Source organism: Epinephelus lanceolatus, chromosome 5 (genome assembly GCF_041903045.1).
Source record: "Epinephelus lanceolatus isolate andai-2023 chromosome 5, ASM4190304v1, whole genome shotgun sequence".
NCBI classification, from domain to species: domain Eukaryota; kingdom Metazoa; phylum Chordata; class Actinopteri; order Perciformes; family Serranidae; genus Epinephelus; species Epinephelus lanceolatus.
In genome coordinates, this window is record NC_135738.1 from 26,848,530 (window position 1) to 26,875,117 (window position 26,588).

General features: G+C 40.4%; 1 protein-coding gene across 8 annotated transcripts in view; it reads right to left on the bottom strand.

Moving 5' to 3' along the window:
• magi2b (membrane associated guanylate kinase, WW and PDZ domain containing 2b) overlaps window positions 1–26,588 on the bottom strand; it is a 107,358-nt gene that overhangs the window by 66,808 nt on the left and 13,962 nt on the right. For 7 of the 8 annotated variants that reach the window (XM_033634985.2, XM_078167990.1, XM_033634986.2 and 4 more), the window contains exon 2: window positions 9,209–9,325. In XM_033634985.2, coding sequence (XP_033490876.2) covers window positions 9,209–9,325 — 117 coding nt within the window. Of the gene's footprint in view, window positions 1–9,208; window positions 9,326–11,490; window positions 11,644–26,588 lie in introns of those variants that run through there. The other variant, XM_033634987.2, reaches the window with a different exon arrangement.

Sequence of the window (26,588 nt, forward strand, 5' to 3'; positions counted from 1 at the left end):
ATCCATACAAAGTAAAATGAAAAAAGAACAAGTCCTAGTGTCATAGGGGGTTATGTACCAGGCTATTTCTTGGCTGGGAACAGTTGCCAGGCAACCAACAAAGACTCCAGCACTGGGTTGTATGTGTAAGTTCTAGGGTGTAAAGTTGACACTAGAGGCTTAGTGACTACCAGTTAGTTCAATCAGCTGCTAAAGTTAGCTGCATCCTGACTTCTTGGGCATAACCTCACTAGTTTAGACATGAAGTCAAACAGTTTCATTGTCATGGTTACCGTGCAGATTAGCTCTCTGGTTGGCATGAACACCGTAGCACATTGCAGTAAGCTAGATCGATACTGAAATATCATGTCAATAAATTAGGTCTCTACTGGGTTAAGGGCCGTCCATACCAAGAATCATAACTACACTGATAACAATGGCGATACGAGCATCCACACTAATGAACAATAACGTCCTGTAAAGACGATCCTTTACTGTGTGGCAGAAAACCTGCTGTTTTACCATTACTGACTTTTCTGTGACATTTTATGATTTACACCTACCCTTGGGGCATGTACAACTATTTAGATGTTATTTAGAGTTATGTTGTAAATTATCTCTGTGGTGCAACTACATTAATTTTAGTAATGCATAAATCCCAATTTAGTAATAATTTACATTATAACTAGGCTAAGTTTGACATACACACAGCTGGTGAGACAGGCTACATGAAGTGACTGGTGTCGGCCAAGGACTAGACCGGCACATAACCCTCGTAACAAGGCAAGTGAGCTTTAGATGTGTTGGTAGGTGGATTTTGTTACCATCGATGTTTTCCCGTCTCTATGTAAAATCTTGAACTATCCCTATAACTGCAATGTTCAACCAATGGTGAAGCATTACGAGTGCTGGGCCATTTATCAAACCTTAGTAATTCAGTACAGAATTAATTGTGTCTGTTGCACCAAGCACTGAAAACTGTCAAGTAGTCTTTAGTCATTCTTTAATCAAGTGCTAAAATGTTTAGTTGGCTGATTGATTAGTTGATTGACAGAAAATAATTACCAACAGCATTGACAACTGGTGTTAATTATTTTACTCATTTATCAACCAAAGGTGCCATTTAAACATTTGCTGACTTCAGTTTTTCAAATGTGAGTAAATGATGCACGACAACTTTTGAACATTTGGTAACACAAAACAAGCAATTACAAGATGTCCGCTGGGAAATTGTGTCAGGCATTTTTTTCAGTTTTCTTAGATTTTGTTGACTAATTGCTTAACAAATTATTTATTTAACAAATATTTGAAATCATATTTCTGCAATGTAGTGTACTGATGTATGTTTTGAAATGCTGTATGTCCTGGTATCTGCACTCAGACTAAACCATAAAGATATTATGGTAGACACTGTGTCAGAAGTTTTCAAACTACATCTGGCTAAACAAATCAGACAAGTTATTATACAATCTCCTTGAATCTCAGTATTTCAGGTGAATTAACCCCACATTTTCAAATTCTTGAATATCATTTTTTTGTATTTTTACAACTAGGGCTGGGCAATGAATTGATATTTTATTGATATAGTGAAATGAGACTAGATGTCTCAGATTTTGGACACTGTTATATTGTAAGTGTTGTCTTTTCCTCATTTTAAAGGCTTATTTACAGCAAAGTGACATCATTTTCTGAACTAACTTCTAATTAAATTTTTCTAGCTGTTCTATTATTTGCCTTTACTCAGTCATTATCCTTATACTGATAATTATTTATCAAAAATGTGAATCAACCCTACAATGGTGTCGCAACATCATTATCTGGGCATTCAGTCAAAAATATCATTTTCTCCATATCGCCCAGCTTAATGTAACATTTTCCACTAAATTCAGCATATTTGGTAGTTGTTAATTTTTTGTGTTCTGCGTATTTAAGCTTGCCAACACAACCTATTGCTGTAGTGATGGCCCTGTCAATGGTTCCAGCAAAGTAATGAAATGATTAAGATAAAATATGAAGTCACTGCTTATTTACGAGGAAATGAAACATTCAGTCAACAGGAAACTTCTCCACAGAAATGAGACCTGCTAAGCACAGAGTTAATTGAGGTTATAAAAACAGCTGCATCAAGTCTGGAGTTTCTTCCATAAAATGTCTGTCTGTCAGGTTCACTAACGGCAGTAAAGACAACTGTGTTGCTCAGTGGATCAGCATCTAGCGGAGCTGGTGCCTGGGTGACATTGAGGAATTACTCCTGTACTGATGTGCATCCTGTGGTGATGGAAATCAGCCCTGATAGGCTGAAAAGCACCTTTATTAGTCCGCAAAGCTGACTGACACAGGACGACAGTGGGGGTCATGATGATGTACACACACACAGAGCTGGTGTGTGGTGTTTGGTATGCAGTGTGTACAGCTGTGTGTGTGCATGTGTGTGTTTGTGTGGCGAGGTAGAGTAAACAGTCGAGCTCTCTGAGGTGTCAGCGCTTACTGACCATCACAGGACAAGCCGCTCACTGAGCACCTGGCTCATCGCTGTGCATTACTCTGATCTTTGAAGTAGCGCAGACAGAGACATGCAGCAAGCAGGGTGAGGAGGTAAAACTAGAGACGGTAACACAGATATAAAAGGCTTCAGAAGAACCTCATTTTGTCATTAGCTGCTGAGTGAGAGGATCACACGGAGGACGAGAGGGGAAAGAGATGAGACGACACCTGTCCAGAGCTTAACACGGAAAGCGCTTTGCAAACATAACCAATTCATTAATCACATTCAATATTTGCTATTTTCATTTCATAAAATTCATATCATTCCCTTGCAGTTTCTTTCATCTGTGGAACAACATTAATCCAGTGTGCCAATCAAACTGCAGGGAGCACAGAACTACATCAAAGCATGTCAGCCAGCCCTTTAACAAGAGCAAGCCAGCAGGCAAATCACCCCTTTAAGGAGAGAGTCCCTGGGGGATGATGTACTTCTCTCTCGCTTTCTCATATAGAGGCAAGCACACACAATCTCAACAAAGATGGTGTATAACACTCATTATTTATCAGTTCAGCTGATTAAATCTAAAAAAACAAAGAAAAGAACAGCAGTGTAAAAAAAAAACACATACATACATGTACATCCATACATGAACATAGTGTGTTTTTGTGCTTTCACACAGACATACAATCAGTCTGCCACAGGAACACACACATGAGAATTTAATATTTTCTTTGTCACCACATCCAACTTCACTGTAATCATCATGACAAACATCCTCAAATAACTGCCATCACTCCTCTTCCACCCCCATCATCATCAGTCACAGTACCAATTTAGGGTTAAAGCCCACTCACGTCCATATTAGTAACTCCAAAAAATGATACAGTCAGCAATCTAAAAGAGGATTTAACACATAACCAATGTGAACGAGTTCCAACTACAAAAACTACACTGAACCTACACTCTTGGTTAAACTTCAGAACACATTTTTGGATGTAAAATTCATATATTTTTCTTCAGCCAGTCAAACTGAAAATCAAACACAGATGGAGGTGGGAGAATTTGGTAGCTCACTGCAGAGACAGCTCCCTTTGCTGAGGAAATCATCACACATGAATGGACTGAATGTTCACTTGGAGGTGCAAATTTTGTCCCTGTGTATTTATAGATACATTTAAGTAGCATAATGAATGAAGTCTAACTTTGCTACAACAGCGCATCAGTAACCACATTGTCCGAGCCAAGAGGACATACAAGAGTGGATTTACAATCACCTGTGAGGAATGCAAAGAACACTACAAGGCATACATTGACCAGTCATACTTGTGTTCCTTTGTTTTTAAATATCTGACTGCTTGGTGACCACTTTTATTATTTCAACTATTGAAAGCAATTTACCTATAAAGAATGAAAGTAAATGATTTACAACAAACTATGAATATTTTTTTTTTATTGCTAGGAAGCATTTTTTCAAATACCAGTTCACACTTTCAAAGCTCTTCACACAAATGCACAACAGCACACTAATGGCCAATCCATGAGGGGATTTTTCAAAAACAAATGTACTAACAGAGCAAAAGTTTTAAAATTATTCAATTAATTATAACTAAAGCTCAAGCATCAGCATCAGTGCCATCTGTGCATCTGTGCAATGTTCGTTTCATTTAAAAAAGGCTCAGACAGATCACAACTAATATATTTTAAAAGTATTTACAGAGAGACACAGCTCATTGATGCTGCTGTATATACATAAATTAACCAATCACAGTAGATAACAATCTCAGATTAAAATCCTAAAGGTTTATAATAACCTTAATTTTCCTGACCATCAGGGAAGATCTCGGAAATAATTTGTGAGCAAGACCCCACAGGAAATAGATGATGAATCAGACAGATAAAGAGCTCCTCACTTGGAAAACAGGAAGAGAAGAAGTCATGTTGGTGAAAGCCAACTGAAGTACACCTGTATCTGTGACTTACTGTATTAGGTATACATACTACAGCACTACTGCGCACCCCAACCCCCCCCCCCCCCAGATTGAGATGCATTTATGGATCTATATAGGGTATATACCTGTTGGTACAACCTTTCTTTAGGTTGTGGTATTAATGGGAATAAAACCCTCTAAAACACGTTTACAGCGGCTGGTGGCTTTTGATTATTTGTGGCTTGAATTGAGCCATTTTGTCAAGCTGTATGATGGTGCAAAGATGTGTGTGAAGCATTTTGCAAAGGAGAATTCAACAAGTCTTTTTAGCATTTGCAAAGCTAAACTGCATCTATTCAACAGACAGAACTGTGCATCAAAATTTCTGCATGCATCAAGGTTAAAATGTGTCATTTTCCACAAATCTCCTCCCATCATCATGATAGCCATCCTCATTACTGCTATCATTATCAGCAGCGTCTGTCAGCCCTATCACCATCCTAAGCATCTTGGCCATGTTCCTCATCAACATCTTTATCTGCTCCACCTCTGTTGTCTCCAGAGGAGGATTCCCTGTCAGAGGCTGCAAAGCTGCAGGGCAGCATGCGTCCAGAGCAGTGGATGTGAAGTGACAGAAGCTGCATGTATTTATAGGCTATCTGAGCAGAGAAACATGCTGCTCACTGTTGAAGCTATTTATAGAGCCTTTTACTGATGCCTCTGAGTGGTGTGTAGGGGAGGAGATGGTTCTCTGGGGAATGACTTACGAGGCTCCCTCATATCTCCCAATACCCCCATTCAGTGCACGTCCGCCCTTTTACTCCCCATGTCTCTGCTCTGCTCATCCCTCCATCCTCTTGCATCGACTCTCACCTTTCTCAATTTCCACCCTCTGCCCGCTCTCTTCTTCCTTCCCCATCTCTCCCCTGCTGATCTCCTCTTCTTAACCACCTCTCTTCCTGTCTTCTCCCCTTTTTCCATTCTCTCGTAGAGCCTTTTTGCTCATGTCCACATCCATCATCTTTCCTCCCCTCTCTCTCTTTACTGTAATACCCCCTCGCTGCTTCTCCCTTTTCCAGATCTTCTCACTATGTTATCCTCATTTCATTGTCTTGCACTCTCAGATACACTCATCAAAGAGGCACTCACTCTGTTCATATGCAGAGAGCAGAGCCATCTAAAACTCTTCTCTAAATTCCTCAACAGCAGGTGCTCTGGCAAAAGCTGAAGGCGTTTTTCACACCTGCCTTGTTAAGTTCAGGTGAATCGAACCCTGGAGCGTTTACCCCCCTTCGGTGCAGTTCGTTTGGGCAGGTGTGAACATAGCAATCACACTCGGGTAAAGACCAAAACAATCGGACTGAGACCTTGTTGAAGAGATGGTCTCAATCCGGTTATGAAAAAAATCTTGTGGAAACATAATCCCATCCAACTGGAGGACATATTGTGTCTTCTTTGGATTAACCAGCTCCCGTAGCCATCACTGTGCTTGTGTGTACTTCGGCTACAAAGTGCCTACGTTTGCCCTCTATTCACATCAGTGCTAAACAGGTGTAAGCTGTGTTGAAGACTACAGGTATACCTGATGGATGTTTGGAAATATTTTCGGCTGATGAACACATCAGAGTTCAGGAGAATTAATGCATGCCTCATCCTAAACTCTCTTCATGTGCATCTTTTGCAACTCCAGCGCATCAACACATTATTTTCCAGCTGTAGCCACAACTCATTTTAAAACTAACGTTTTTCTGAAGTGATAAAAGCGAACAATGTAAAAGATGACTAGGGCTGAGATTAACTCACTAAGTTGTCCCTCCATTTTGAAACTGGAAAGTGCCGCTTTAATCTATTTCTGGAATAGAACCAGAGTCTGCTCTTCTTTAACTCTTTGTCTACTTCTGGTAGTTTGGAAATTCAGACCAATTGGAGAACAGTTTCCTAATGCATCACAAATTTTGGTGTACTTGTAAACGCTGCCATGTGAACACAAACCACACTCATGCAACATTGTCACAAATTGGTGCCTGATTAGGACCAGAGCAAACAAACTATAGGTGTGAAAATGTCCTTAGACCTATCTTCTGAGGTGGTTGCATGATCCCTGTGAATGACTTGAAACTGTTCTGGCAAATTTCTTATCTCAAAGGCTTGAGAAGACAGACCATCAAACTGTGACAATCTTATAAAATGTTTCAACCTGTAAACTGATGTCTATCTGCAGTTTTATTCCACTCACGTACCTCCCAAATTCTCCTTCTCTACCTGTCTGTTTTCTTTTGCTTGACACTTTTTGCAACTATTGATTCACTCTTACACAATCTGGTTTATCTCTTTAACTTTCATATCAGTCTGCAATCACTGTTCGTCCATATCCCAGTGAAAATGTGTGTATGTCCTCAAAGTGGCGGTCCTGCTAGTCTTGGGCATGTATGCTTGCTGAAGTGTAAATGCATGTAAAAAAAAAAAAAAAAAAAGACGTAAACATTCACATGTAAACACAACAGCAAACACACAGTAGACAGTCTGGAGGCAATGATACAACATGTGAATAAAGTTATTAATATCAGACGGCAAATTATCACATTCACTATTTTGGGGTGGGGGACAGCCAATCCTTGAGCCAAGTGATGTAACAGGATGCAGGAGTTGATGTCAGCATGTGAGCCTTCTAGCTGTATGCACACACACACACACACACACACACACCTCCTCCTACGTCCTTCAGTGTGACAGCATGTTGTGATGCAGAGTGGCGTCTGCTTGTCAAGCTGACAGACTCGCACTGACAGCATGGTCAGAGCGCTGCAGACACGGGAGAAAAACACTGATTTTATAACGCTCCAAACCACAACAACAAACAGCCTGCCGGGCACGAGCAGCACAGCTCTCAAGATTATCATCCCTGTTTTTTAAACCGTCTGATGCTTTGTCACTCTGATGGTTGAGCATCGCCTGCTTCTGTGTGTCTCAGACTGCCAGAAAGTGATGCAGTGAATGTATATAAGACACCCTCATATGCAGCGGAGTTGACCTGCTGACCAAAGGCAAATTAAATCAGGTCGGTGAGATTAAGACAAATCTGGGGAATCACTGTAATACCACATGTATTGAAATGTAATTCAAATATTCAGTGTCTGATTTAAAGCTGCCATGCAGGAGGTCTATGAATTGGAATTTCTATAATCTTCATTACACTGTATCAGCTTTGTTAAGTGATAGGCAGTTAATTATGGGGATGTCATTACCGCACACACATCACACAGAGTAACTGTCTTTCCGCTCTCATAAGGGGCTGGAAGGCGGCTATAATTGAAACATGGTGACAAAACTATGGTTCATGCTACCAAAAGGGGCCTGTGCCATAACAGGGCTGAGGTGTGTGAGGACCTGCAGTGTTGAACCTCAGCCAGTCCCCATCACCTCAGCTGTCACCCTGTCAGTCTGCCCTCGCTGCACTATTACACAGCCAACAGGCTGAGAAAGGTAGAAAAAAGTAGAGGGAAGGGGAAGGAGAGTGGGCCATCTGGAGTTAAAATTGAAAGAGAGTGAAAATGTGATAGAGAGAGGTGGTGACCAAAAGAAATCAAAGAGGCAGAGAAGGAGGGAGAGGCAGGGGGAACATGAGAGAGAGCAAAGAGTGAAAGCAAAGAGATGAAGACGACAGGAGAGAGGGAGGGAGGAGAGGAAAAAGAGGGAGAGAGAGGCTCAGGAACTGTGCAGCTGTGGGAGCGTATTAAACAATCACTTCTGTGTCAGCGGCTCAACACACCGGCAGAGGACATCTAGTGTAGTAGAAGCGCTCAGCCAATGCAAAAACAACTATCACTGACGTCAAATCCTAGCGCTGCTTTCTCATAGTTCTGCACCAGAATCTGTCTGCTCACAAACAGCCAAAAGGCCAGTTGATTCAACTCAACCACATTTGCTTGCAAAACACCCAGACAGCATGACTGAAGTTATTAACCGAGGATACTACTGAAACATGTCAGACAAGCACAAAGCCCTTCAACAAACATCAAATCACAGTGCACCAATCCACATGCTGCATGAAAGGAGTAACATGTGTAGTCTGCAGAGTCAAGCATCAGAGCCGCTTCAGTCTCCAGAGAAGCTGATTCACAAGCTGCTTGGTGTATTGACAGCAGGCAGAGCTGCTGGGGACGGCATCCCTTCAATGTCAATCACAGCAATGACACAGTCCCCCAATAGGCAACAGGCACACACACTGACAACACAATGTAAGCACACACACACACGACCACATGCAGCCGACAGGCATGAAGTGTCTGTGTGAGGATTTGTGTAAAATTTCTCACATGCAGATAAAAGAAACATCTTCCTCGTGTATCCAAGAGAGTGACGTGTTATTATCTTTGTATATTTGCGTGTGTGTTGTGCATGTCTAGCGTGTGCTGAAGGGGGTAGGGCGTCAAGGCAACGCAGGCCTCGAGACAAGAGGGTGGTTGCCGTGGAAACCTCAGGCTGAGAGCTCAGCAGCCGGACGATTGAAGGAAAAGAAGGAGCAATAGACGGCGAGAGACGGAGAGAAAGAGCGTGTGTGTGTGATGTAAAAACACGAGGGCAACATCCCGAGGGCAATGAGGGAAAACTACAACAGAGAAAGAGAACGAAATAGAGCTGGAGGAGGAGGAGGGAGGGTGAAATGATATCTAAGAAAGAGAGAAAGACAATGAAGAAGACAACAACAGACACACTGTGAGGCAAAGGAGAGGAGGAGATCAAAGAGCAGCAAATGAAAGATTGAAGAAGTGAGAGAAGCCAGAAGGAAGGAGAGAGGTGGGTGATGTGGACTCACAGGGAATGGTGCGGAGGTAGAGGTTGTCTCTGATGATCTGCTGGTGGTCGTGGTCCACTGAGCCCTTGGAGAAACGCAGGTTGAGGTAGTGTCGCAAATCCTTGTCAACCACCCCCCCTGAACACAAACACAGGAAGAGAGAGATTAGAGCTTGCTCTCATTTGATGAGATGACACGCCACATGAGCCTGGAATGTGACAATTTGCTGGAGTGATAATGATATACAAATATCTTATTGGTTTTTGTTTCGAGATTGGCAATTGATCAATGATGCAGAGTAACACTGTATTGGAAACAACTGAAAGGATTTTCCTCCACTGGAGGAACATGCAGCCTGCCCAGTAGGCCAGTCATTACACACTCAGACAAATATAACACAATCCCAAAGTTTCCAAACATACCAAACAGGTCAGTGAAAATTTGAGGCTCCAATACAATATTATCACGATACTTTACCATACAATATTATTGCTGAAACGTGCTGTGATATGCTGAGTATTGCGATAAAATACATTGCGATATATTGCTATTTATTACCTTTTTTCATCTGTAAATTATGTCTCTGAAGGAAAACTTTGTCAACATCTGAATTATCTAATAAGATAAAGTTTTTAGTCTGTTCATCTTCATCATTTTCGATGTAGCACAATGTATGTAGTGGACTGAAAAAGCAATTGATTTTATTATTCAAGTAGGCTACCTAAAGTTTAATTTGTATTTGTAATATTAATAATTTATATAGTAAAAAAAATCGATATTTGGCAGCGTGTGACACTACGATACTGCCAAAAATATTGCGATACTATGCTGTATCGATTTTTTTCCCCAACCCCTAATGTCTATAATATTTCAGTTTGGTGAAAGGGTGCAGCTACAGAAAATTAAATCCTTTATCTCAAGTTCTGTGCAAACATTATACTGCTTCAACAGAGAGTTGGAACAGGCTGATACAGAATGTACAGCTTATCACAACTGTCAGACAGTGAACACAAAGACTGGAGATGATTTCTAAGAACCTCAAACCTCCTAAATGAGAAGTAAAGCAGGAAGAAATGTATGCTGAGGGTGTAAAAATACAAGCTTTTAGGATTCAATATGAGGCAAAATGGCTTAATCAGGTTGAAAGCTTGCACTGATTTCAAGCAATCAGCAGAGGCTACTACACATGCTGAAGTAAACACACACACACACACACACACACACACACACACACACACACACACAGCACACACACAGATCATGGTAATTGTATAAACCAGCGATCCCCTTGGGGCTAAATGTGTGGTGTCAGCAGGTTGGGTGACAAAGGCCTACAGAGGACAGAAGCTCACACCACCTCATCTCTGCCTGCCTCTGCTTATTATTTTCTGTACAAGCTGTCTTGCCCCTCATTAAGTCACTGAACTGAAACACAGTAAAATAATGGCAAACATAAGTGAAGGCAGAGGGCTAAGAGCAGGCCGACATATCTGTGCTGCACACAAACTGCATGATAATGTCCATGAATTGTTTCTCCTCCCTTCATCCCAAACCAAAGAAGCCCAGGAGGATGAGAGGAGGAGAAGTTATTCTCCACACAACATTCAGTATGCAAGACTATCACATCAGACAGCGGGAGGGATGAGGTTACATGCCATGCATTTACAAATGAAAAACATGTCTTCTCACTCATGCATATTCTAGCAACCTCCTGCCAAATTGACTTGACAGCGTTCGGCCTACCGGTTGAGATTAATGCAGTGCCTACCCGTCAAAGAGAACATACAGTGTACCGTCGGGGAGGCAATTCTTTATGCTGCACAGACTTTGCTGATACCTGTACCTATGTCGCTGACACAGGTGACTCTGTGATTTTGCAATAATGAAGCATTTTAGAATTGCATCTTATGTAAACTGACACCATTTTAGCGCGGCTGTAAACCACTGTGGATTGCTTCACAAACAGCAAAGCGAGGAGGAAAGGAGAAGAGAGGATAGGAGAGGAGAGTAGAGGAGAGGAAAGGAGAGGAGAGGAGAAAGGAGGAGAGGAGAGGAGCCGGAAAACAAAGGAAGACAGGATGAAATCTTGATTAACATAATTATTACTGTCACAGTTCTCAGATTGGCAAACACTACATCATATATAGCTATGTATTTAGGCATAGGCCATATCTTTGACACGTACAGATACCAACACACACATATCTATACATGCACACCAACACACACAGATGTATGTGCAGGAAGAGATGGAGAGACAGACAGACAGACAGAGTGAGGAGAAAGGCAGTGCAGACCGGCACCTCATCAGCAGCTAGCCCAGATGTTGATAAAAGCAGTCCTTTCTCCACAGGTATACATCCACAGACAGTCTGTCCTCCGAGACGTCCTCTAGCCTTGCAACCAACCAGCGCACATCTTCTGCCGCCTTGGTGAAACCTCACTGTCCTCCCTCCTGCCTCTGCTTCTCCACCGCTGCTTCACCACAGACACACACACACACACACACACACAGCACCTGGCTGCAGCCAATTTTAATCCCAGAAAGGACGACGAGGATGAGGGGGAAGGGAGATGCAGAGAGACGCGGAGAGATGGAGAGAGACGACGACCGTCGGGAGAAAAGAGAGGAGAAGGAGATGTGCCAGTGGGAAGCCGGGCTCCAAACCTGCCAGCGGATTGGCCAGAGAGCTTCCACAGTCCTGCAGCGGCCCCTATCTGCAGCTGCTATTACTGCACTGGAGTGTTTGTGCATTTGTATGATGAATGTTTGTGTGTGGGCAAGAGACTGAGAGAGAGAGACATTGAGTTAGAGTAGAAAATAAATGTTTATGTGTGTGAAAGCATTTGTAGATGTGTGCCTGTGTCTCTGAGTGTGTGTGTTTGAGTGAGCGCCCCCAGATGCTCCCTGACATTCCTCAAATACTCTGCGTCTCGCCCACCAGATGCTCTCCCTGTTTGACCTTGTGTAAACGTCACTGACTAGAGAGAAATACTGTGAAACGCAGCAGCAGCATATGTCACACTGAGGTTACACACACTCATAAGCACACGAACAAAAGATGAGCTCACACAGCTGCACGCCAGTGATGATGATGCCTTGAGCGCCGTCTTGGTCAAGGTTTGGTCTAAATATAAGGAATAAACAAACACCAACAAGGAAACACATGCTCATGATATGAATACTCAGCTCAGGGCACAGCTGAGTGTGAGGGAAGATGGCTGTTTTCAAAGCGGCGTTATTGGTATAGCTCTTCAAGTAAGAAAATTTTGTAACTCCATGTTAGACTTGAAACTGTAAACACCACAGTCAACTTGTTTTGTGGCTGGCTGCTTCAACAAAGCAGGAACAATTCTGGGAATGACTATTCTACAGATGTTGAAAAATTGTAGCACATCAGAGGGAAAAAGATGACAGCCACGATCAATCACAAATTCATCAAGGCAGGCAGCAATCAGTGCAGCTCAGTGAAGCATTACATCAGTTCATGCAGGTCACATAGTCTCTTGCTCCATCAACTGACCGTCAGCTGATCAAAAAAAAAACAAAAAACACTTAAACATGGTGTCCCATTTAAGCTGTCAGCTCCACATCTCTCCCTGCAGCAGCTGCTAAACACAAATTGCTATTACTGGTGGAGCTGCTGGTGCCCCCTCCCTCCACTACAGCAGCCTTCACCTTATCAATCAACACACAATGCAATGGTACAAAGTGGGTCTCCGTGGGCTTGTCTGTTGAATTTATATGTTCAATATCTCAGAGTACATGTCTGCTCTGTACCTGCTGGGTGAGTTAACCGTGCTCCCACTGACTGTTGAGCATGCTGCTTGGATACAGATGTGGAGAAAGCAGAGTCTGTGCAATACAAACAACTGTGTAAACACTCGGGCAATAAATGGCCCTGTCTGCAGGACGGTAAACTCCAGGCCACATCAACTGAGTATGTTCAACCAGGCACAGCTTTCTCTTTTGCTATAAAAAGGACCAAGAAATTGGTTTTACAGAGAGAGAAGTACAGATGTTTGTTGGCATACTTTATATAATCTAATGCCTTTGTTTGTTGCCTATAGCAACAAAAAAGATGAAGACTTGTTAACACAGCTCTTGAATTATTGTCTATTATCAGACAGAACTGTCAACTGTCTTCAGTCTGATATTGCGTCCACTCTAACTGGTCACCACTATTGTCATTACTCCTCATTGGTTTAGGTGCACCGCCTGACAACACTTGACAACACCTGACAACGTCTTGATAACTGCCTTAGTCCCACCCTTTGTGCTGATTGGCTTATAGAGTCCCAATGCAGCGCTCAGTAGTTGCTTTATATTTTAATAGAGAAACCGCTGTTCTGTGTCACAATGCCAGACAAATCAGTCAGCTCGGTGGAGAAGGGGGGACACAGGCAACTTGACTGACCTAAATACACCACTATACTAATGAGGAACACTGGTTCTGTGTTTCAAAGTAAATTATTTCATCCTAAATATCTTTCATAACTGTGATTTGAGTATATTTACAAGAACAATGTACTAATGTACTTTAAAATGCCAACATATTATAATTATTTGATTTTTGAGGACATTTTTGCTCTTAGTTGACAGTACACAGTATAGCTTGGAGGCAGTCAGGGAATTTAGGGCAGAAAAGCAAGAGATGGGCTATTCATATAATTAAATCCTAGCTCACAAAAGCAACTCTACCATTTGAAATGAGAGCATATCAATAAATAAATAAATAAATACACAAATCTATCCTTAACAATAGCTATTTGGTAAGGACAACAAAGTGGTGGTTAATTTCTTGCTCACTAACACTCATAATAGTGCATTATAAAGACATGCTTTATGGCTGGAACACCCTAGTAAGTCAATCTAAGACATTAGTTTGACTAGACTGACTGGTTACTCTCCTCAGTCTTAACAGTAATCACATGCTCATGTGAGATCACCAGCAAGACCTCTAATAACAGTGCAGTTCTTCCACTAATGCCAGAAAACTGAAACCAGGAATCCACAGGCTTGTTCTGGTATTAACAACACATCAGTCAAGAGGCTGTGGTTGATTTCAATTATGATTAACAGAAACAAGTAGATCTGACATGACCTCCATCACTGTTACTTACTGCTGCTGTGGAGCTCAGGCTCTCTCTGAGCAGTCAGGCTAACAGTGCTTCCATCCCTCCACAGAGAATCTCACTTCTTTCCTCATTAATAGTCAGAAATTAGACATTAACTTTTCTTTCAACTGTATTTTTTATATTAAGGTTTTCCAAATATGGAAGGAAATGCAGCTTGTACTTCACCTCACAGTAACCACATATTGAGGAGAGTTCCTTCATTTTAATTTGTTTGATTTTGCTTGTTTCATCTTGTTTCATGGTGTGGATGTGTTTCTTCACATTTTTTCCAGTGTTAAATATCTGTCTATGATTAACTCAGGTGTGCCTTTTACCTTGTTAATGATGTCACTGATCTTACAGTTCCAACCGGGGGTGTATGGTTATTCAAATCTGCACTGAAACTTATGTGACAAAACAAAATCATTTGAGCTTAGCTGCAGCCATCTTATAATCAAAATTCATATGAACTGCAAAGATACACATAAAATTCAAACTTAACAAATATTACCCTTCACCAAATCTTAAATATCTAATCCTAAATTAACCAAATCCAAACTAATGTAAAGATCTTCCTCATTATTCCTCTCCTCTTTTTAACAATAAACACCTTTGCAAGGTGCTGTTCATCTTTCCAGCTTTGTGAAGACATTCACATAGATAAAGCTACAGTGCAAGAACAAGAGTGTTAAAGATGCAACATAGCAGGCCTGATAATAATACAATTTTCCTCCTGCAGGTAGATAAGTAAATTGTTAATCATGCCCTCAACACCCTCAGCAGGTCAAGATCGCACTCCAACACCTGTCACTTATCTTGATAAGCCGTGTTCCTTGAAACTGCACCTAGCCCAAGGCCATGCTAACCAGCATGCACACGCTCAGGTGGAGATGAGAGAGGAGATATTCTTTAAATCACAACAGAAATACAAGGTTCACCGGAGTCTCACCTGCCATACATATAGCTCTGCTTTTCCTTCTATTATAACCCCATACTAGGACTGTAGGATATGCAAAAAAAATAAGAAAATCACATTGTAATTCTGTTGATGGACATTGCAAATGCAAAATGAGTCGTAACTTTTGTGGGAATGGCAATTTCTGCATTTCATGGTCATTGAATTTTTTTTTTTTTTTTAAATGATGATGTCATTTTTACTGGGGTCTGTACCAAACAACCATGTTCCCTTACATTTGAAATATAATTTGTGGGCCTGGGCATCTCTGTAGCACCACAATGCTTGCATATTGCGATTTGGATAATATTTCCATTACTTGTGCAGCTCTACCCCATACTGACTTTTTCTGTCCTGCTTTGTACCTGTTTATTACATTAGACATAGGTATGGGTGATGTTTACTTATAATACTTTGGCATATACAGCTTTGATCTTCTTGATTCTGCACTGTATTTAGGTTTATACTTTACCTGGGTCTCAAGCCTACACTTTTAGCTGAGATATGCTTTGATGTTTGGCTTAATCTGCTATTTTTTCTTATATTATTCTATATTTTTATCTATTCTTAATAACACTCATTATTGCTCATTTATATTTTATACTGCTCTTTTGTTTTAGACTGTGGATTTTTGTAGTTTGATGTAACTGATGCATCTCTGTGACCTATGAGTTTAACGCCTGGCTGCAAAGCAAATTTCCTTTGAGACAATAATAATGTTGACGTTTTTGGATCCAAAACGAATAATTACTTTTATTATAAAGTCATTCGACAGTTGTGTCACTGGACTGGGATATGATTTGGAAATGTATAGCTGACAGCAGATCAAACCTCAAAGTCTTACATCAAACCTATGTCACTCCCAAGAAAACTCACTCTATACCAATATGTACTCTTTGTATGGACAGACAGTCTTCCTATTTTGCTACGTTCTAGAAGTTTCCAGGAACAACACACCAGTGATGTTGAGACCAGATGCCAGACCATAAGCACGGCACCGATAAAAACGTTAATACAAGAGTGAATCTTGGGGGTGGGTGTCTGTTTTGTTTTTTTATTAATGTTATGTTTACTAGTAATGTAATTCTGTCATTAGCTTCAATGCATAGCCTAAATCTCAATAAAAAATTTGTCTTTTGTCCAACCCCAAGTCAAAAACCATACGACACATGAAAGCAGCAACTACTTGTATTTGAGAACCTAAAAACCAGTGAATGTTTAGTGTGTATGCTTGGAAAAATTACCCAAACAATAAAGTGAATCAAAATAATATTGTATTGACTAGATGCTTAACTGACTATTCATTTCCAGTCTATAAGGGTTTTAGCCTTACTGCAATGGTAACAGCTAGCCCAACACTGGCCAAATATAACTGAAAAGCCAATATCAAGGAAATAGTTAGATGTAGGCTCACAGACATGTAACATGCAGCGCATATACTGTCAAGCACTACAGTCTTCTAACAAGGCAGAGCTGAATGCATTACATTGTTTGTATTTACACCAACTTGAGGCTTAGAGGAGGAGCAGAAAGCTGTAGAAACCAACAGGAGCCATTTTGTTTGATTTGGGAAGGCATAATTAGGTCCGACATACCCACTCTCCCAGGAGGCTGAGAGAGGAGGGAAGCACAGTTGTGCCACATTGATTCTCTAAGTTTCTCTCCTCACAAAGTTTAACTGCTCAACTCTTAAGTGCAAACAACCCTGCAGTCACGGTTCAGGAGCACATGCTGGCGTGCAAACTCTTACTGTACATGCACACACACACACAAGGTAACATTTTCACACATATGCAAATAAAACCTCATAACCAGAAGAACACAAGAAAACAGTGAGACGCAAACATGGTGCAACATCATGTCACTCAACACTTTCCTGCACACAGTCCCTGTCTTTGTCGCTTGGCACACACGAAACACTCCCTCCATTACCTTACCTTGAGCACAGATACACCTGACACATACCCGAAACAAAGACCTGATTGAGTGAAAGCAACAAAGACGTACACACACTGCCACTTGAGTAAACTGCAGAGCTGTCTTGCCAGTTAAAGGCCGAGATTTGAGCTGATGGACGGGGCGTCTGGGGAGAGCTGAGGTGAAGTGGTGCTGTGCTGTACCCGAGTGGTTGTCATGGAGAACAAAACCCTGAGACAGACTTGGTGATCGATAGCTTGCCTGCACTCCCACAAGAGGTCACACAGGCTACAGGGGAGTACAAAACTGCAGGGCAGGAGTCAGCGCATCACCTCTGGAACACAAACACACTTATATACACACACACACACACACACACACACACACACACACACACACACACAAGGAAAAGAAAAATATATCTTCGCTCGCTTTCTCATCCAAGCTACTGGACATCCTAGACAGTACTTCTCACTCCCTTCATGCCTCAGTGTGGTGTGCAAACAAAGCATCTTCAGCTAATAGCAGCAGGGTCAACAACTGAACACACAGCTGGATACTGACATAACTAAATACTCCATGTACATTCTATTTTCCTATGCGTACTGTTTTTTTGTTTATTTGTTTTGGGGGTTTTTGGGAGGTATGACCTGGGGGCAAAATGAAACTAAAACTGAATGAACCGTTGACAGTTTGACTTGTCAAAAACACAGGTGTAGCTAATAGCATTATCATTTGTTACACCATATTGCAGTAATTACTGGAGCCATCATCAGTGTTATTAGTTGCACCTGTGATTTTTCTGCAACAACAAATCAAAATGGCTGCCGAGAAAAATTGGATTCACCTGAGAGCCTTAAAGAAACTAGTCTGATACTAGCAAGGCTAATATTCAAGCTGTCAAGTTTTGCTTAACGTTAATTAAAAAAAATGTCACGTTAACCCAAAGTATCATTTGTTTTTAATGTTGTAGCATCACAGTCTAATAAAGGAAAGCCTTAACTGATGGTCCAGTGCTGTTTTGTGTGTGTTCCGTGCACTTCATCAAGCCAACAGAGAAGCTAACTACCTTAAACAGAAAAGTAACCGTTAAGTTACATTACTTAGCTATTAGCAACACAAACTGAGCTAACAAGGAGTATAAAAATTAACCCTAAAATACAATATAAACACATAAATTAATTAAACATACCTTGTTGCCACTTTCGACTGGTACTTATTTCTAATAATACTCTCCAATAGATTCTCAGTTTAGCTAATTACCGCAAATGTCCGAGCCTAATTTTATTTTACCGTTACCTGTTGAAACCATCATAATCCGGTTGTCACGTCTAACTTTCAAAATAAGAGAATGACAAAATAAAAGCCACAAAACAAAATAAGCCGAAGACCGGAAACGTTACCTCATTTAAAATATTCTTATTGTATTTAAATATAAATATACTTAGTTTATTACGTTTTTTATGGACACTGTCTCTCTACAGTTTATTTTACTGCTTATTTAACTATTTCACTATATTCTTTTTATTATTATTCTTTATTGAACGTTATGTCCTGTTCATAAGGTAGCTTCAGCCTCAGGTTGATCAAAGAAATATAAAACTGCATAAAAAAAATGAAAAAGGAACAAAAATTAAAAGAAAATAAACATAGAATACATACTAATACAACAAAAACAGGGCTACCCCAAATTAACTTTAAAATATCTAATAAAAAAGTAAATTAAGAGCTTTCTTTGCTTTAATAAGTTTCAGTGACTTACTCAAGATTTTTTAACTCATTCTTCGAATGATTTTCCAATGGGTTTAGTCTTACAATATCCACATTGGTGTATAAAAACCTCCCCAGTAACAAGACAATATTAACAACAAAGTCCATGTCCTTATTTGACTGTCTTCACTGTCAAGGTGACAGCTCAATCTCCCTGGATTGTAGCCAGCATTGCATATCACTCCAGAGGGACTGCACTGACTCACAATAGAAAAACACTTTCAATTTCCCTTTCACAAAATGTGCAATTATTCACATCAAAATTAAATCTCATTTAAAATTTAAAGTTTACCTTGTTTTACCTTTTGAGGTAGTGGAAATGAAATATATCTTTGCCTTATTTACTTAACCACTTCATCATCAAATTCCATGAGAACATAATTTCATTTTACTTGGTTAGGGAAACATGCCATAATCAAAAGTTTTTTAATAACTCTGTTATTAAATTTTTGTCACAAAAGTCGATTCCTTCGATGCAGAGCTGTCTCAGCCCAGGAGAGTCCTTGGAGTACAAAATGTTTAACCACTGTTCACAGAGAGATTGGTATGGCTTTTATCTGTCTATTATAGTTCTTAACCGCACACTGGGGTTGGAATTTCTCACAAAAACTCCTTGTTTCACTGGAATTGCATGGGCAACAGCTTGGGTTCATATTTACTTCCTGTGAGCTGATGTCATTCACTGCAAAACTTTAAAAAAAAAATCAGTTTACAAACTCATGTAGGGAACAGCAGCTTGCATATTATTAAACAATAGACAGAAGATATAGCCTACATATACACACAGACCTACATAAAGATCCTCCATCAGTTGGTGCATATATACATAGGCTCACATATGCAGTGTATGACAAGTAAATGGTAGTAAACGGGGGGAGCAAGAACATTTAAACATTTGGGTAAACTGACAGTATACAAAAATGTAAAGAACTATAATTTAATTTTTATAATTTAAAATAAAAGAGACTTAGATATGACTTCATATACACTCATCAGCCACAACATTAAAACCACTGACAGATGAAGTGAATAACATTGATCATCTTGTTAAAGTACAATGTTCTGCTGGGAAACCTTTGCTCCTGGCATTAATGTGGATGCCACTTGACGTACTCCACCCACCCACACACTATTGCAGATCATGGCAACAGCACTCCCCAGTGACAGTGGCCCCCGCAGCAGGACAATGCACTATGCAACATCCCAAAAGCTGCTAAGGAATGGCCTGAGACATGACAAAGAGCCTCAACCTGGCCTCAAAATTCCCCGGATCCCAGTCTGATCAAGCATCTGAAGGACATGCTGGTACCCCACCTCACACCCCACAGGATTCAAAGGATCTGCAGTGTCAGATACCCCCCAGGGGTCCTGCGTCCATGCCTCAACAGGGCAGAGCCAAGTCTGATTCATGGATCAGGGGTACCTCTGGGGTACCAGCATGTCTCATGGATGCTTAATCAGATTGGGATGTGGGAAATTTGGAGTTCAGGTCAACACCTTGAGCTCTTTGACACCTTCCTTCGTTTCCTCAACAGTTTTTACAGTGTGGCATGGAGCATTGTAACACTGGTGCCATCAGGGAGTCCCGTTGCCATGAACAGGGGTACTTAGTCTGCAACAGAGTATGGTTGGATGGTGCGTGTCACATGGCATCCACATAAATGCCAGGAATTAAGGTTTCCCAGCAGAACATTGCATTGTAACAAGATGATCAATGTTATCACTTAATCTGTCAGTGGTTTTAATTATTTTGCTGATCGGTGTAAATTAATTAGGAACGGTATGGAAGGAATGATAAATAGCTTTTACAATCATTGTTGAAACATTCATTATTGGTTTACTGCTTTTCCATTTATATTTATGATCTTTACCCATAATGATAATAATATCTATCATATCAGACACCTTCTTTATGAGACCATCCATATAAATCAAAACCTGAAATTAATAAAATGATGGATTTCCGGTTCTGATATTTAACCAGCTGTAAAGATCCGGCCAAAACTGCTATGCAAGGATTTTAAAACAAAATCCACAAGAATCAGCTGGACAAACATTGTTTATGATTTTAAACTAAATATTTTCTTTTTGGGTGAGATTGGCCAGTTAAGATAATTGCAATATCTGTATATTAACGTTGTCCCACATACACTACATAACATCCAAAAAGGAAATACAAAGGGACCCATTTATACAAAAAAGCAACAATTTTGTTTTTGCTCCCATTTTCAAAGGTTTAAGATTAAGATCTAAATTTTTTTTTAATGAACTCAATATATATATTTATCTCAAATTTTGGTCGCAAATTCGTTAAATTTTGTGTTAGGGAGCACTTCTCCTTTTCCAAGATAATCTATTCACCTGACAGGTGCTGCATATCAAGATGCTTATTAAACAGCTTCATTACTACACAGGTGTTCCTTGGGATGGTCGTAATAACAGGCCACTCTAAAATGTGCAGTTTGATCACACAACACAATGACACAGATGTTCCAAATTTGAAGGAGTGATCCCCCAGCTGGTGCGGTTATCAGTAAGTCTTCAGAAAGACGTTGGACTCTTACGTGAGGCAGACGTTGCTCTGGTTGGAATGAAAATTGGGTTGACGATACTTTAAATGTCTAACAACATCAGAATGTCACACTGTGTGGACATTAGCATAATGATGTTTGCAGATGATGGGTTTTGTTGGTGAAGATTCTCAGTCATCCAGGTCATGGTAATCTTAAGTGCTATATCGTAGGCAACTGTTTCACCTCTCACCTCTTTTACCTCTCGCCTCTTGGATGAGAGGTGAAAAGTCTTCAAGAAACTCAAGCAAGTCCAGTTGCCATAACTAAGCCATAGACATACAGCCATAACTGAATGTCATCATTTTACATCAAGATGATGTTGGCATGAGACGTTTAAAAGATGTTGGAGTTTGGTTACTTAACAACACAACATAAAACCAAAATATGCCTTGGCCAAAATATCAACATCATCTGTCATCAGCATTCTACATGAAACTGATGTTGGCATTAGACATTGTCCTGACAATGAAATTTCGGTCACCTGCCGTCACGACTTAAATTCAACCAATTATCAATGTCTAATGACATAGGTGGGCAGCTGGGCTAGTTTGCTATCTGCAGGAAAGTCCACCAGAACTGTTGCCCGTGAACTAAATGTTGAATTCACTACCATAAGCTGTCTCCAATGTCGTTTCCTTTAATTTGGCAGTACATCCATCCAACCTCACAACCGCAGACCACATGTAACCACACTGGCTCAGGACCTCCACAGCCAGCGTCTTCATCTGCAAGATCGTCTGAGACCAGCCACTCGCACAGCTGATGCAATACTTGGTTTGCACAACTGAAGAATTTCTGCACGAACCTTGAGAAACTGTCTCAAGGAAGCTCATCTGCATGCTCATCATCTATAGCAGGGTCTTGACCTGACAGCAGTTTGTCGTGGGAGGCCGGTTGGATGTACTGCTAAATTCGAGGAAATTATATTGGAGACGTCTCTTGGTAGTGAAATGAACATTCAGTGTTTAGGCAACAGCTCTGGTGGACATTCCTGCAGTCAGCATGCCAATGAGATCACTCCTTCAAAACGTCCGACATCAGTAGCACTGTGTTGTGTGATCAAACTGCACATTTTAGAGTGACCTTTTATGGTGACCATCCCAAGGCATACCTGGGTAGTAATGAAGCTGTTTAATAATATATGCCACACCTGTCAGGTGAATGGATTATACTGGAAAAGAGGAAGTGCTCACTGACATTGATTTTAACACATTTGCAACCAATATTTGAGAGAAATGTATCTATTGAGTGCATCAAAAAGTCTTAGTTTAGTGTAGAATATTTATGTTGTCATGGTCGTAACAGTTTACAACTAGAACCCTGCACCATCATTAAGACTTTGCACTTTGCACTTAGTTTTATTCTTTTTCTCTCTTTCTTGTGTCTTATCTTTCATTGTATTTTATTTTACTATGTTTCAGTGCTCTTAAATTGAGCACCTGGAGCACACAAAAAATCCTTATGGATGAATACAGTCCTGTCTTATCTTAAATTGATTTTTTTTTTTTAACTTAGACTTGTTCCTTATGGCTTCCTCTCTAAAGACCTTGTTTTTCTAATTTCCCCTCATTTCTCCTCTTTGTCCCTCCTTTGTCCCATCTGACATTTTAGTTGCCCAATTTCTCTCCCTTTGTCTCCTCATCCACCTCTCCAGTGGTGCCGTTAAGGCTATCCTGATCTGACCTATTCCACTTTTTCTTGTTTTACAGTCCCAATTAGGCACAGGTAGTTTGTGCTGGCCTCAGAAGGCCTCTGTGTGTATGTAAGAGGGAGCGGGAGAGGGTGCGTGTGTGTGTGTGTGTGTGTGTGTGTGTGTGTGTGTGTGTGTGTGTGTGTGTGTGTGTGTGAATTATACTGTATATGTCCTGATGGTTTCTACATGTGGGTGTATGGTGAAGGCCATTTAGCTGTGGATGAAGTATCTGTTTCCAGTACTCCTAATGGCATTATTACAGCAGGCGGCAGGGCCCATTATTAATAGTAAATGACAGAGCCTCTCTCCTAAAGGTCTTAATATTGATCCCCCCCCATCCTCAGACTAGTCTTAATGATGATGTTCCTCCATGTCTTTCTCTACAGCACCGTAATCAAGGCCAGACACACATTTACAACCTCAGAGTCACTATAAAGAGAAACAAGCCCACACTACAAATGAGACTTTAAAATTAAAAGAGGAAGGTTATAGGAATTGCCAACCCTTATATTCCTTGTACCTTCCTCCTCCTCCTCCTCCTCCCACCGCAAGGAAATGAATTCCTCTTCTCACCTCGCCTTACACGTCTATGCTGATGAGATAAACACTGATGGACATGAGGAAGTGCATGTTTTTGTATATGTGGCAGCTCCTGTTTTAAATGCGACTATATGGAGATGTTTGTCACTCCTGATTGCACTCTACAGTTCAAGCTGCGCTCCTTGCACAACAAGCAGGATGCATCTTAATGAGAATCAAAGCAACAGACTGACTGAGAGCTGCAGAGGAAGAGGAGAGAGGAATAAAACTCTGGTGGAGTTGCAAAGGTGTGTGTGTGTGTGTGCCATCAAACACCTCTGTTCTACAGCACTGAGTAACAGTAATGGGGTAAAAACGGAGAGAAATAAGAAGGAGCCTTAGAGGCAACAGAGAGTAATAAGACACTCATTGGTTTCGGGGAGCAGCGGTCAATAACCTGAGGGGTTAAAACCAGCAGGGGTGTGTTTCTGGTCAATACAGAAATTAATAAATGTGGCTGTGGCTGCGAGAAGGCCGCACCTCTGCGCATCATAATGATTCCCCCTTCAAATTCTTCATTTGGCTGCTATGGTCTGATAGTCTAATAAAGCCTGTCTGTATCACTGCAGGGGCCCTTCACGCTGCTAAATCCAAACCAAAATGAACTGAATTCAGCTCAGCTGTAACCGACCTGACTCCTCCTTTTTTTCATCATTACATGTAAGGATGAGCTATATGAACAGAAATATTACACACACCCAGCACATAAAGCCAGCGAGAGGGGGCCATAACTCACATCCTAACAAGTCAGATGGAAAACTACTTAAGAGCTCCTCACAAAGGGAACATTTTCCTCATTTTATTCTGACCATCATTGTGCCAAATATTCTTATTGTTATCAGAGAAGCTCAAATACATAACGTACTACATGATGTAAATATTAAAAATAATATCAAAATGCATATCTCAATCTGACGATGCTCAGTCTAAGTTCAACACATATTGCATCATTCTTTTATAGAGGAGTTCAAACTTGACAACAAACATTTTAAATGGGTCTCTTTGTATTTCCTGTTGGATGTTTGGTAATGCAGTACCTGATCATGAAACTATTTTTAGAAAATCTTTTATAGTTTCCTGGGTAGCTGACAGGAAGTAAACAAGGACCAACAATGTTGCCCTTGCAACAGAATGGCAATGAAAGGATCTATAGCCCTGCACATTACCTACCTACTTCGGGGAAATACATAAAAAACAATCACAAATCCATCTTTATGCTACAGAAGAAAACTATAAGAACTGCAAACAGATCTGATTATCATGAACCAACCAAGAAAGTATTTATTGACACAAATGCTATCAAATTAAGAGATTTAGTGGACTTAAAAACTGCACAATTAATGTATAAAGTGAAAAATAAGATGCTTCCAGACTGTATCCAGAAGTTGCTCCCAATAAGGGTGTCAGAAGGAACTATGAGGAATTCGTATGTTCACAAAAACAAAGACTAGAACAAATGTAAAACCAATGTATAAGAGTCAAATAAGTTTATTTGTGGAATAGTTTTGAAGAGGAAATGAAACTCAGCATAAGTTCTGATTATGGGCATTGGCTTTCTTGGTTAGCCAATCCAACTTTGCCACAATCTCTTCTAGCCATTCACGTTGCTACTGTCAAACTCTAAATCTGTTCTCCTCTCTGGTCCTGTCAGATGTCATTTTAGGAAGAATCGTCACACCCTCCTCTACCACATTCACCTTCAGTCACCTTATCCAGAGTCAAGCTCATCAAAAGCCCACTCCTCTTCACATCCAGACCCTCAGCTCCCTCTTCATCTCATCTCATCACCACCAGCGTCTACACTCCATAGTGGGGTTCCCTACCACGTCTTTACCACCCTCCTGAAATATATGACATCATGATGGGATCTAATCACCAAAGACTTCCCATTTTTCATACTTATGGGCACATGTACATGAATACTGTTCTCTCAGAATGAGTCTCTCCTGAAGGAAATAGTGATATCTAAGAAAATAGTTTAGAGTTTGTTGGCCTTACAGCAGCAACAAAAAAAAGATAGCAGTTCACTGGCAGTCTTTTCATTCTCTCTCCCAGAATTATTGGCTACAATCCCTATTGGATATGGAGATGTCAGTGGCAACAATGCATAATGCCAAACAGTCAACCACTGGGGCCTGGGCTTCCCTTATTGAAAGAGTGAAAGATTTTCTTTGCACATCCACTGGGTCATAGTCCTTATACCATATGTATATATATGTATTTTCTTTTTAACCGAGTTCTGAACTGAATTTTTGTTTGGGACTTTTAGGAAATATATAATGTACATATATTCTCTTTAGCTAGTTTCACTTTCATCTAATTACTATAAAGGTAACAGTACAAACCATTAGTGTAAACATGGCAGGTGCAATAACCTGATGTTTCAGCCTACACCTTTGCCTTTAGCAAAACTTGCTTTAGTTTGTCAATGATCCAAAAGATACCAGAAGACATATTATTATTTATTTATTATTTTTCTTGTGTGTATTTAAGTTGTATAAGTTGTAAAATGATCAAAATAAATAACCCTAACAACGTACCGATGTCGACACTAAAATGGAAGCATTATAACACATCTGAATCCAGTGTGGTTTGTTAATCTGTGTCACACAATTACTTTGTTACTCAGCTAGTAGTGAGCATTGTTTTCAGCTTGTTTAAACTTAGAAGAGTTTTGGGGAGCAAGACCCAACCTTGGGAATAAAAACATGCATAATATTAAAGAGGATTGTGTAATCAAAATTCAAAAAACACATTTTCTCATGTACTCTTAGTAAAAGCTGGCCATGACAACAG